We start from the raw sequence: 12923 nt of genomic DNA on the forward strand, positions 1-12923 counted from the left end.
CTAAAGTATGTATACTCTTCTAAACCTAAACAAGCAGTATAAAAGAAAGGCTATTCAAACTCAAAATAAAGCTAGCCGACTCGAAATAAATGAGCCGCCTTATTGAATGAGATGCTATCAAGTTACGCAGGTTGATAATACTGTTTCAAGGCGAATGCATCCAAACCGCAAAGGTGGACGACACAGTACAATTTTGTAAATCGAGGAGAGAGCATCGCAGTATTTTTTGTATAATTGCAATTATATAAAAATAAATTTGTATCGTCATTTTATGGAAGTTGTTCATCTACTCATTCCTTCAGCAACAAATTTACTATTATCCACGTTTAATTATATTAACACACTATCGGCGTGTAACACCATGAGCTTGACTCACGCGTCTAGCGGGCGAAAACAACCCGAAGGTTGCTTACAAAGAGTTGTGCAAAACAAAATATTCATTACATGAGAAAAAACAAGCATTGGTAAGTGCTTTACTAACACTTAGCGTACGTTCTGCATAAAAGTTATTAATACCCGACCCGCCGATTGGCGCCAGTCTGTGGGAAAGGTCATTTTGACCACGCACGGTAGGAATATTTATACAAGAAGTGTCGGTAGGTTTAGTGTTAAAGTAGCACAGCAGGAAAACAAAAGATCGTCCAATTTTGACCCAAAAAGATGCTCGCATTCAAGCTACTGTAACTACGTAAAAAACAATCGTACTATGATCTACTTGGGCTCATTTTAAAGGGTGAAGTCTCTATTTTCACAGTCCCAAATTGCCTCTTCTCGAAAATCATGTTCTGTTAAACAGTCCACTGGGAAAGAGAAATCGGTTTCTGTACCCTAACAGATTCTAACGTTTCTACAGTTTGTCTTGTCTCTGAAAAATTTTTTTCCTGAACCATTTTAAAATGTTCTTATAAAGAGAAGTCTCTCCTTTACAACGACCCCTATAAAAATGATATATGATTTTTTATCACCATTTTATCGCGCTCCGAATGAAACGCTGCCGTTTATAACGAAGACCGACTTCATTTTTCCGTTCCGCGTTTTAATATAATGGACTTCTCGAAATGATTCGTTCAGAGATGAGAAAGTAGGGGCTTCGCCATTGAAAATGTGCTCTGATAAAATATCATACGATTTTTTCTCGTGAAATTACAACGGTTCAAAGATCGTCAGTCCTAAAGAATTTTGTCAATTTTATTGCAGACACCCTACATTCATCGAGCACTGAAAACTATTTTGTGCAGTATTTTAATATTTAAGAAATTTCCGGTAAAGTAAATTTTATTCCATCTCTGAATCCTGTGTCCACTGCAGACTCAAAACTATTTTATCCAAGAAAATGAACTATTCTAAAACTAAAACAACTGATTCATTTGAACAATTTTTCAATTTCAATCCCTTGCACTATGATTTATTTTACACCAACTATAATACCTTTGTGATTTAGAAGGAATATAAAATTTATATTCATTGTATGCCTATTAAATTCTCGAATGGCTAAATATAACAAAATGTTACTTTTATTTAAAGGAAATTAATTACATAGATATTCAGTAGGCCCAGTTCGAATTCTTCGCCACGAGTTTTACTGGAGGTGGAAGGGGTTAAAAGGGATATTTTAAAATGTGCTTCCTATCGGCGTTAGATCAATGAGCAGCTGCCAACGGCTCGACTTTTGCTCTCCGTTCGAGAGCCATTTAATTTATGGACTTTCCCATCCGAAATGGGTATAAACACGTCCAACACACGACGCGTTCCGTATCGAACGGAAAACCTTGCACCGTATCAGTGGTTGCTGCTACAAGACTTCTTACTCGGGCACGACTAATCTTGTAGAAAAGCTTAGCGGATTGTTCGGGGAAATCGTAGGAGATAGAATCAGGTCAGCAGCGAAAGCGAAAACACCGGTTCTCGGAAAGCTATTTATTCGAATGCTCTCCGGTCTCGGTATAAACCTCTGTCTATTACTACAATATTCTTAATCGTTGCATAATCATAACCTTTGCGCGTTTTCAATGAAACAACGTCGAGCATAATCGCCGCATTGTGCGTCCCAGGGTCAACACACCGTGTCGCCAACTTGTACGCACAACCACCTACTGTTTCGCATTGAACATTCTCTACAGCCTCTTGGTAATTAAAAATCATTCGTTTTCTCTCTGAAAAATTCTGTTACCGCGTGTCGTTTCGTTTCTCTGGTAAAAATCTTCGCATGAAATATTTCGAAGCTGCAGTCTCCAATTGCTATGCAGCGCCTCAACTAATTCACTCTCGAAAAATAATTTACGTTACCCAATTTTACAACGCTCACGGTCGACGGAATACTCAACGAGTGGAGGGGGGTAGAAGCATTTTGAAAAATTCACGACGCAAGGTTCCATCTAGACAATTCGCTGTTCCGTTCGGTTTACGAGGCGTTTCACAAAAGCGTCGTTCGTTGCGAGACCAAAAACGTCTCGCGCGACGGAATGGAGAGAGAGAGAGAGGATCTTGGTGACCATAGGGGGGGAGGGGGGACAAACACGGAAATAAGGCGTGCGTGGGAGGAAAGAGGCGTGAGACAGCAGGTTGCCGAGGGACGAGAGGGAGGGAACAGGAGTGAAAAGGAAGCGAGAGGTCTGGGCCACATGAACGTCGCCGCCGCCGGTGAGAGTGAATGGATCGATGAAACCGTCTCGACGCACCGGGCGCCATCGCCAAAACACCGTCTCGTGGGCCAAAATGTCAGCGTTCATCGATCTTTGGGATTAACGTCGCGATCTGCCAAACTGCCGGCGTCGTGCGACGGGCTCCGCAGTTTCCCTACAATATTCGCCGAATTACCTCGGCGATCCTCTCAACCAACCGAATAAGAAAAGACGACTTTAAGGGCCACGGTAATGCGCAAAATGTGGAAAAGAAAACGTCGAAAGGTGCAACGTCGGTAAGACAATATGCTCGTCCAATTACAACTTTTCTGCTTTCAATGATTTCTTTATGAAACTTTTATCAGGGTGGTGTTCCTGACATTTTTCTGATTAAAATGAGTCCAGACATGGGAGAATTCGAAGCATATTTGCCTGCTTAATTCACGATTTAGTAGAACCTCGATTATCCGAACCGATATCTGAACTCTCAAGTGCAAACAGTTCAATCTAACATTATCCAGATAAAACACGATTCACTGTACGTAGAAATCAGTATAGGTTTACTCTAACACTGCAGGTAAGTCTAATGACTAGTTCGGATAATCGAGGTCTTACTCTATCTAGGATTGAACGAGCAAATATGCTTCGAATACTGTCATGTTTGGACTCATTTTAACCGGAAAAATGTCGGGAACACGCTGGTATAGTTGCATCAAGGAATACTTGAAAGTGAGAATCATTTCAATTAGAAAACAGTGACAAATAGGTTGGTGAAAGCTTCGTAATAGAATCATTCGAAACAAACGAGTTTTATCATTGGCTTGGCATTGTCTCGCCAATACAATTTTGTTCGTGCAATTTTTGTACATTGGATCGTTCGCCATCGAAATGACGGAGCGTCCATCGGGGAGATAAGACTCCGATTACGAAAAAGTACGAGGACCAACAAGGGTAAACAGAAATCGCTGATCGCAGCTGCGAACCTAACACTCTGCTGACTATTTGCCGATCCTTAAGCGTGCTCTTTCGCGAGCAAACGTCGAGAGCCATTGACTCTCGATGGCACGTCTTTGGTTAAACAATCGCACCAAGCCGAGCCGAGAGCCGGGCCGAAGACCTTAAAAGTCGACTGCTGCCAGTTGCCGCGATCATGAACTATGGTGCCGCTGCCAATTTATCTGGCCCGTGATCGCGACGATGCTGTGTCCACGGGGTTGTTGACCCAGTCGAATCGCTGGATTTCTAATCGCTCTTTTGCGTGTCCAGGTTCGCCTAATGACATGGCCGTGTGCTTGGAAATCGTGTTCCTTTTTAGCTAACCGTACCTATCAATTTTTATTAAACGTTGCCGAGAAGCAACATTATATATAATTTCGGAAGAGTCTGGTATAATCATGTTTCCTATGGGAAACGGTTGCTAGATGCCTTCGATCTTATTGAATTTATATTTTAAATCTTAGTTGGTTTGAGCTGACTGTTAGAGGATTAAATGTTACATAAAACATTGCAAACCCTGAGTCAAGTGGATCCAAGTCTTGAGAAGTTAAGCACATTTTCGTGTTCCTAAATTAATTACAAATTTTCGAGTGTGCATCAGCAACTCGTCTAACCCTTTCGAGGGGACATAGAAAAATTTGCTAGCAACATAACTATAAATACAATGTCGTACTAAATCCCGTTTAAATAGGGTAATTGCTTTCATAGATAATAAAGAAATGCGTTAGAGTTGCTGGTGCACGACTCGGTAAAAAGTGCAACCCAAGTACGAAGAGTTAACAAACGACCTAAAACCTTTATTATTGAGAGTGACCTCTTTTCCGCGGTCTGTCCCCTCGCATAATGGAAGTATGCAAAACGACAATGATTGCCGTTAACTATTCATAGACGCGAGTCGTCCCGACGAAAGGGAAATAAGTAAGCAGCTATTGATCCTCGACCATGCACTATAAATCCATTGTAATACCTGCATTACGACACCCGGTTATGCGATAACACACGGCTCAGAAACTATCAACAAGATCGCAGATACCTGAACTATTCTCAGGAGCGAGATACTCTAGTCTAATTTCCCTCGAATTGATTATCCCGATCGAGGACGCTTCACTTGCAAGGGGGAGAGAAATTTCGCTACAACACGTTGAAGAAAATGAAAATTTGATCGTGTTGCCTATCTGCTCGCACGCATGCAAAATAGCGCGGATCGGCGGCCCCTCTTTGATCTAGAAAGTCCGCGGGAACTCGAGCGGAGCCGTTCACTTTCGCGATTTCTAACCATTCTCATCTTCTCGTCGCGCGGAACGCGTCAATTATCGCCTCGTTCCTTACCCTTAGTCTCGCCGAAAGCGAAACTTTAAAATTATTTACTCGGTGGCTCGAACAAAATCCTGGGGCACACGCTCCGAGTTGTAACGCTACTACGAGACGAGTTTTCCGATAGTTTCTGAAGCCAGATCGAGGAAAAAGTTCAATATTTTAACAAGGTATTGACCTCGCACTGGAAAACGCGTTTCAAACCTTCGGCTGACAGATCAACCTCTAATTAAGTTATATTTAGCTCCTATATGCTGCGGTTGATGCAAACAATTTTTATTGTGCATAAAGATGGACATAAATTATGACAATCGTTTTTAAGCAAAGCAATAGCGTCGGTCACTGGAGACCACCACGGCAATCAACGCGTTAAGTCTGTATGTGAATTTCTTCAGAAGATAAATCACATTTTTTTATACAGATTTGTCATCTTTAGAAATTGAAGAAGATTTGATAGACGTTCAGGAGCGTTTTCAGATTAAGTATAAACCTGTTGTCGCCTGTTTTCCTATAATACACAGATTTCCGAAAGGTATTGTTGAACGATCAGCGAACGATAGACAAAGTTAAGAGGATGCGCCCCGTGCGAAGAACAAAGCTCCACGACTGCCGAGGAGCTCCTCGGACGATGACATAATCGATGACTGCGTGCATGCAAATCGCCGTTGTTCTCGGCTTATGTTCTGCCCACAGCGGCGTGCCGGTTTGCGGGCCGGCCGTATGATTAATGTCATGCGCGATTATTGCAAAACCGGGGAAACAGTTACGTCGAAGACGCGTAACAGCGGCCGCGCCGGGAGATTGAACATAATGATGCAACGACCCCTATGCAACGATCCGACTTCCACGGGGAATCCAAACAGCGGAAGGATCAAGAATGATCGAGATTACATATTCTTCCGCTTGAGCCGATTCTTACTATCCGGTTAGCGGGTGGAAAATGACCGGGCGATTCCTTACAAAAATTTACGACAGAAATGAATAGGTGAAATACAAAATTGTAAAGACGTTCGGGGAATGCAAGGATATCATCGTCGACGTAATAAAATTCTCAGAAGAAAAAATACATTTCCATTCAGCTTCTGTCCCCTACAATTGAGAATTTTCATTTTGCATAAAGATCCGCAGTCGACTCATTACAGATAGTTGCGACGCCGCAGCATTAAAACGCAGTTCGTCAAGAATTCCGGATATTTATGAACGGCAGTGTAGGTCTCGGCAAACGCGTCCGCCCATCGCAGACCGTTTCTACTTATCGTAATCGCGAGTGCAGCCGCGCAGTCGGATGAATTATTAAAATCGAGTTTCCCGGGACCCTCGGGCGAAAAAATATTATCCGGCGTGCGCTTGATGCATTTTTGCGAGCTGGGGGAATCCTCTCGCGGCCGCTTTCGCGATCATTACGGCCGCGTTTTCTTCCCGCCCGCGCGCGGACACGAAAATTGCAGCGCGAGAAGAAGGAATAAAAAGAAGTAACGAGGACGACGCTTCACTTCGTTCGTGCCTACGAGCACCACGGAAATATTAATTGAACGCAACGGATCAAATGGGATTCCCTCGAGGTAGAGAGTTCGGTTCGTTTGATGCGCTCAGGGACGTTGCAATTTTTCCGCGCGCCGACTTAGAAAATTGCGAAGATTTCAGCATTTTGCGGAGGATCGCGCGCACGGAATCTTCCGCGATAAGGGATCGCGGTGGGTCTCGATCCGTAACGGGCCGATCCGACTCGCGAACTGACCTAAAAATTAGCGGACGAATTCGCGAAAGCGTCTAGGCACGTTCCAGGCTTGCAACTCTGTCTTCTCGAGAGGCTGGCTCAGCGTTTTCGCGACTCGAGTGTCCGCTCGACGCTTTCAGCAGCCTACAGAGTAGTACCGAGTGCGGCCGACCCGTGCAACAGAGGAAAAAAGAGAGAAGATACCGCGAGAAGAGAGTCCCGGAGAAGATTCCTCGTCGTCTGCCCGATTTCGGGACACTTGCCGGTAATTGAGTCGTGTCGGCGAGCGCCGAGCAAATCTGCGAAAGTAAATCTCGGAACCGGCGGCGTTTAGGTTCGATTGAACTATCAAAGTCGTGAAGGCTAATGATCAAGAGGGAACATCGAAGGGCTCGTTCGCGCTGCAGAATTGCTCTCGCGTTAAGGTAAAGAGACATCTGCCTTTGGTGCATAGGTAATTGGCACCGACGGGGACGTTTTGGAAACTTGATTGCACAGGTACGAGCAAAAGATCGACGAAGTTAACAGCTCCGTAGGGGCCAAAACGTGTCCCATTGATCCAATAATAAATAAATAAATAATTGGTACAGCCCCGATCCATCTACCAAGTCCACAAACACTTCCAATCAGATCGACTGATCAAACTCCGACGATTTTGCATCAAGAAAGCGGGGAACAAGGAAGAGGAACGCCTCGAATTTGGTGAGAGGATACCAGAACGACATTGATAAATAATTCCCCGGAGAATTATGCAAATTCCTCGGGGGAAGGGCGAGGTACAGGCGTGCAAAAGCCGAGAGCATCGCGCAGAACCGCTTCGAGCGGCGAAGAGTACGCGAATCTGGGACAGTTTGATCGATAATGGCGTAAACCTGGCCGTGCGGCGAGTCCAGGAACGACGCGAACAGCGGCGGCAGCCTAATTGGATCCTCCTTAAATAAGTATTTCAATTTATCCGCAACGCGTCATTCGGTGGAGCCGCGCGCGCGAAAATCTGCGCGCGAGCAGGAGGCGGTCAGTCGATTAAGAAGCCGTTTAACGATCTTCGGCGTTCCGAGAGATGCCTCTGCGGCCCGTGTTTAATCGGCTTCGAGATTGGTTTTCTGACGCGCTCGTAAAAATATTCCACCGTCCGTTGGCATCGGCGGCGACTGTAAAAGGCGTCGTCAGCCGTCGACGACACCGATACACACCCCAGGCTTCGGGACGATCTCGAAACAACGCCGGTTTTACGAGTGGAAACACGCTGAGAAATCTGCGCGAGAACGCGCGCGCCCCGTAGGTTACGCTCGCGAAAACGCCGCGGGCTTCACCACCCGCGCGACCGGCCTTTATCCAGATTTCGCGACCTACTCGTTCAAGGTCGCGCGTCGTCTGCAGCAGTCATAGTGATGCACCGGCATGCATTCTGCGCCGACGAGAATCGATACACCACGGCAAAGGGATTAAAGCCTACGCCACCCGGCCGTCCCCTCTCGCGAAATTTTCGCCCGTGAGCGAATTCTTCTTCCGCTGCGCCTTTCTCGCAGATCTCTTGCACAGGGTGTTACATTTCAACACCTTCCGGTTCATGCTGTTCGGTATGCTCCACGAAACATCACCGAGCCACTTATGGCTAAAATCGTTCGCGAAATATTTTTAATGTAACTGGGAAATCTCACGCGATATTCAAATTGAAATACATATCTCCTGAATTATTTAGATTTGTAGATGTTTAATTAATGGGCGCATCTTCTACTTTCTAAGCGAATAATGGACACGAGAACTACCGAACGCTAAAAATCAGATCGCTGTGTTGCCTTAATATCTTCACCACGAGCGTCACATCTATGCGACACTAGTGAAATTACACTTTGCTGTTTAAAATTGAATTAACAGTGAAGGCAAATTAATTAACACGTTCGCACTGGATGTTGTGTGTTTGCGTTTTTTGATTCTTCAAGCTTCTCCTTTAAAATCAATTGGTAAAATGGTAGAAATTTCTCAATTTACTGATAAAATATAACACAACTTTGAAAATGAAAATATGAAATATTTTTGAAAATGAAAATATGAAAATAACGCAACTTTGCCCAGAAACTGTGTCGCAAGTGACCCATTGTGAATGTATTAAGAAAAAGAAAATAATAATAATAGATTGGTGAGGTGATATTTGCTGCTTGGATAGAATTGGGATATTTGCTGTTGTTTATAAAAAAAATTTCAAAATAATGTCACGCAGGATCATTCAGTGCCATCGGTTCTCAAGAACCGTCCTCTCTGTACTGTTACCAGGATAGCGAATGCAGCGATGAATAAAAACATCCAACAAAGAAAAAAACGTGAATACATAACGAGGCGTAAACAGAACTCGTCTTTTAAACGAACTGCAACCGGTCGTTTTGACATCTGTATCAATTAATAAATGAGTGCGAGCAGCGGTCGAAAAACTTTGGCAACCGTCGGTGCGGGAACGTTTTTTGCAACGAGCAGCATCGTCATAGGACATAGAGGACCGAAACGATTTTCGATAACCGGAGCGTGTCGATATCATCGCGCCAGAATCACGGAAATTAAATTAGAACTAGTTATCTCGGCGTCGAGTTGCTTATTTCCCCGAGGAGAAGCGATTGCTTTAACTAGGATTCGCATACGGTCGGATCAACTGCGCGCATTCGCATACCGCTAAAAATTGTAAAAATTCAGAAAATCGAGAAGACTGATTAGTATCCTAATCGTCCTTGCCACCGTATGAACTGTTCTGTAAACAGATGACAGAACGACCCCGCCGAATCTCGGTCCGATATCGCTTGCATAAATGCGCAAGAAGAGATAATGCAATCAGTGGAAGTACATTATGCAACGCGCGAGTCGAGAAAAAAAACTAACGCGAGCGCTATCGCTCCGCTTCCTAGAGCTAATTATATGCGTAAATAACTTGTAAATTCAATGCTTGATATCGTTCTGCTGGAAATCGTTTGTCGCTTTGGAAAAAGCGGTAAATTTTCACGATCCTTCTGGTCACGTCACAGGCATTAAATCAGTAACGGTACATATAACAACAAATTGGAAGGGACCGTGTTACGTCGTCGTAGACGTGGGTGCGCAATTGCAAAATTGGCTTTGCACTGTAAAGAGACGCCTCTCAGCTGGTATTACACATGGAGAAACCTTACATCGACCCCGCTTAAACGTGACCGTAGTCAGGCGAATGCGTCGAGATAGAAGAGTTTAGTTTGAAAATAAATTATTCATTACGCGGGTAATTAGAAACGGTTCCCTGAAAAGCAACCGAGAAATTCTACATGTTACAACAAGAATTGCCATATTTTCTACTATAAGGCTTAGAGCTCTGATTAATAGCTTAAACTTGTAAAAATGTTCAACATCCCACAATCACAGGGGAATAGTCCTGCTGTCGTGCAGAAGGCTCTGTGATAGAAGTAAATTGAGAACCGCTGTTTGGGGTATGTTTAGGTACACCATACCCGCCGACATGTGCGCCAACTGTTATTCGAAAAGCGCTCGTCCAACTGGCTCGAAGTTACATATACGCGGAACCGGAGAATGCGGCGATTACAATCGCGCGAACCCGCCACTCGCGGATAAATCCGAGACGATCTAATTTTAAACCGACTCTAATCACGCGGTCACGACGTCGAACGTGTATACGAAAAATAAAGATCGAATCGATTCCCGAACGAGAACGCGATCGTATCTACTTCCGCGGTGGAGAAGATCGACCTCGCTCTAGCTCGCGTTTTAAACGCGAATGTCACCTTAAACTAAATGATGCCACGGACCGTAATAGTGCGACAAGATCAGAAACCACATTCTACCTTCGCCAATGGCAGTTTCTTTTCTCGGAGACACGAATTGTTACCCTCCAAAATACAATAACAAATACTGGAACTCGTTTTATCATCGTGAGAGTACCATTAATCAATTCGTGACATTTTCTAGTTTAAAATGAGCCCAAACACGGTACAACTCCGATGACGACAACAAGATCGGTTTAGCGTCGAGACATTTCTCGGTAAACCGGGGAGGCCTTGTCGCTGTCCGATTGGTGGCGTGTTTATACTCATTTTTATCCGGAGAACATTTCCAATCGAAAGGTGACTTTGTTAGTATGATATTGTTTAATATTGGACATCTATGTTTGGTTAACGAGTCTCTTGTTGCAAGGGTTCGCTGCGTCGTTATGATTGCTCTGCTATCGTTTCGAGGAAGAGTATCTCGAGAGAAGTGAGCAAAAAGATTGTTCTAGAGCAGACTCGCACTAATCCGGGGTAACCCTTCGCGCTAAAACGGACCGTGGCGTAGTTATTTTCGGTATCCGGCACGAGCAACACGTTTCCGTCCGAATAGGAGCATTCTTCGACGCGAAACTGGTCGAACCACGTTGTACAGGCCTTGATACCCGACACTGTATTCAAATCGATAGCAATAATCGTGTATCATAAATTTCCATACGAAACTAATTATAGACAGTGCCAACAGAAGGCTCCAATTCACGAGAATTCTTTTACTGCTCCCAGCAAAAAGTGGTGCACTTGAATTTCATCGAGCGTTAATAACATTGATTAAACACTTTTTGCCAAAAATGGCAGTGGCATTGAGCGCGGGTAATAAATTGGGCGACGACAGTACGCGGCACCATAGTGTGGTTATGTTTCTCATTGGTCGAACGTCAAACGTCAAACGTGCCGAAAAAACTACCCCCAACGTACTCCATTTTCCTTTGCCGTAGATTCCGATAAGGAAGCTACGAATTTCGTACGGACGTCTGTACGCACGCACGCATGGCACGCACATACCGATCCAGAGCACGATACCAATCAATAACATCCGCGAATTAATCAGGAGATAGGGGATGAAAGTGACAGGTGACATACCGTGGTTGCTGTTCCGCGCGATTGGAGCTCCTTCGGCGCAGTCCTCCTCGAGTTTTCTAGCGGATCTCTTCGACACAGACTGATAGAGCACAACAAACGAGCACACGCGGCACGCACGGATCTCTCCGTTCCTGTTGACACGTTCCCGACGACTGTCTTTGATTCACGAGCAACGAAAAACGGCAAGGCGAAAACACGAAGCGCGAACCGGTCGACACAGCGAACAACCGCGCCTCTAAAGCTTGCAGTAGCAAACTGGCACCTCTCGTGCGGCAAACTTTCGCGCAAGGGCGCAGCGCACGCTCCGATTGGCCGCGGCTCCAACGGATAAGCCAATCGCGATCGATCGTTCGCCGAGCGTTGACCCCCCTCCCCACTATATCCGTACCATAACACGGTGCTGTGTGTTGTACGAACTCTTCTCGCGAGTAGATCGGGCTTCTCCCGCTTTGCTACCGTCGCCATGGAAACCAAGACGCCGAGCGAAATATGCATTTGGCGTCATCTACACTGAACAGAGTAACTATTTTTTCAGTTATCTACCCACCTAACGCAAAACTAGTTCTACAATTGCGTGAAAAGATTTTATACTTGTTGCTATTCCTTTTCCTTATACTGCCGATATTTTTGTTCATATATTTTTTAAACAGTAATTGTACCACGAATTAAACAAATAGGAGAATCTATAGTGTTACTTTAGATACCAATCAGAACCCCGCAAATTATGGCGGGTAGGTGACAGGAAAGATCCCTATTTCCGATATGATATAAGCGTTTCGAATTCGTTGATTTAAATATTTTGTCTTAAGTATAGCATATTTGAAATGAATTTCTACTTACCTGGCATAAAATGAATTCCAAATGGGAGAAGTATCGTTGATAATGAAACGCATCTCCGCGGTCGTTGCACTTGTGATAGTATTTTATATAACCGCTGTTGATGATGAATTTTTCGTATAGGCCGAATCGTTTGCGTTGATAACAGGTTCTCCATAAATAATCCGATAGTAGTATTTCGCCGTAATAATTTTGCACATTATAAATGGTGTCCTCCGACTCGTATGGACAGATAACGTGGTGGAAGCACGCGGTTAACTTGACCAGCATTGACATGACAGTTTGTTACCGCTACTTTGTTCTCACCCATTTTATCACCGTACGTCTACGATACCGTTTCGAAATATTTCATCAATGGGCGTTTGAACGCTACACCGATAAAAAAATCCAATCAATTATGAATTTGTTTTAAAATTCGACCCGACGCGAACCGATTTCGATGCAACATTCTATCGCGAAAAAGCAGCGACGAACCGATCGATGTGCCGCGCAATTCAAACGATTGCTCGTGCGCGAAAGAAAAATTCGTTGTTTCATAACAGACACACACGCGTTTAATTT

At 44.3% G+C, this 12923-nt stretch overlaps 2 protein-coding genes across 4 annotated transcripts in view; both read right to left on the reverse strand.

Annotated features, from left to right (window-relative positions):
• LOC143365574 (uncharacterized) overlaps window positions 1–11666 on the reverse strand; it is a 79537-nt gene extending 67871 nt beyond the window's left edge. For both annotated transcript variants that reach the window (XM_076805872.1, XM_076805874.1), the window contains exon 1: window positions 11526–11666. The gene's annotated coding sequence lies outside the window, so the exon portion shown is untranslated. The remainder of the gene's footprint in view (window positions 1–11525) is intronic.
• LOC143365580 (uncharacterized) overlaps window positions 1–12881 on the reverse strand; it is a 45128-nt gene extending 32247 nt beyond the window's left edge. The window contains exons 1-2 of one of the 2 annotated variants that reach the window (XM_076805888.1): window positions 12366–12881; window positions 11792–12030 (exon numbers count right to left, since the gene is read on the reverse strand). In XM_076805888.1, coding sequence (XP_076662003.1) covers window positions 11902–12030; window positions 12366–12638 — 402 coding nt within the window. In that variant the 5' untranslated portion in view covers window positions 12639–12881 and the 3' untranslated portion in view covers window positions 11792–11901. Of the gene's footprint in view, window positions 1–11791; window positions 12031–12365 lie in introns of those variants that run through there. The other variant, XM_076805889.1, reaches the window with a different exon arrangement.
• Window positions 12882–12923: the final 42 nt, after the last annotated feature.

This window comes from Halictus rubicundus, chromosome 2, assembly GCF_050948215.1.
Source record: "Halictus rubicundus isolate RS-2024b chromosome 2, iyHalRubi1_principal, whole genome shotgun sequence".
Classification (NCBI taxonomy): Eukaryota; Metazoa; Arthropoda; class Insecta; order Hymenoptera; family Halictidae; genus Halictus; species Halictus rubicundus.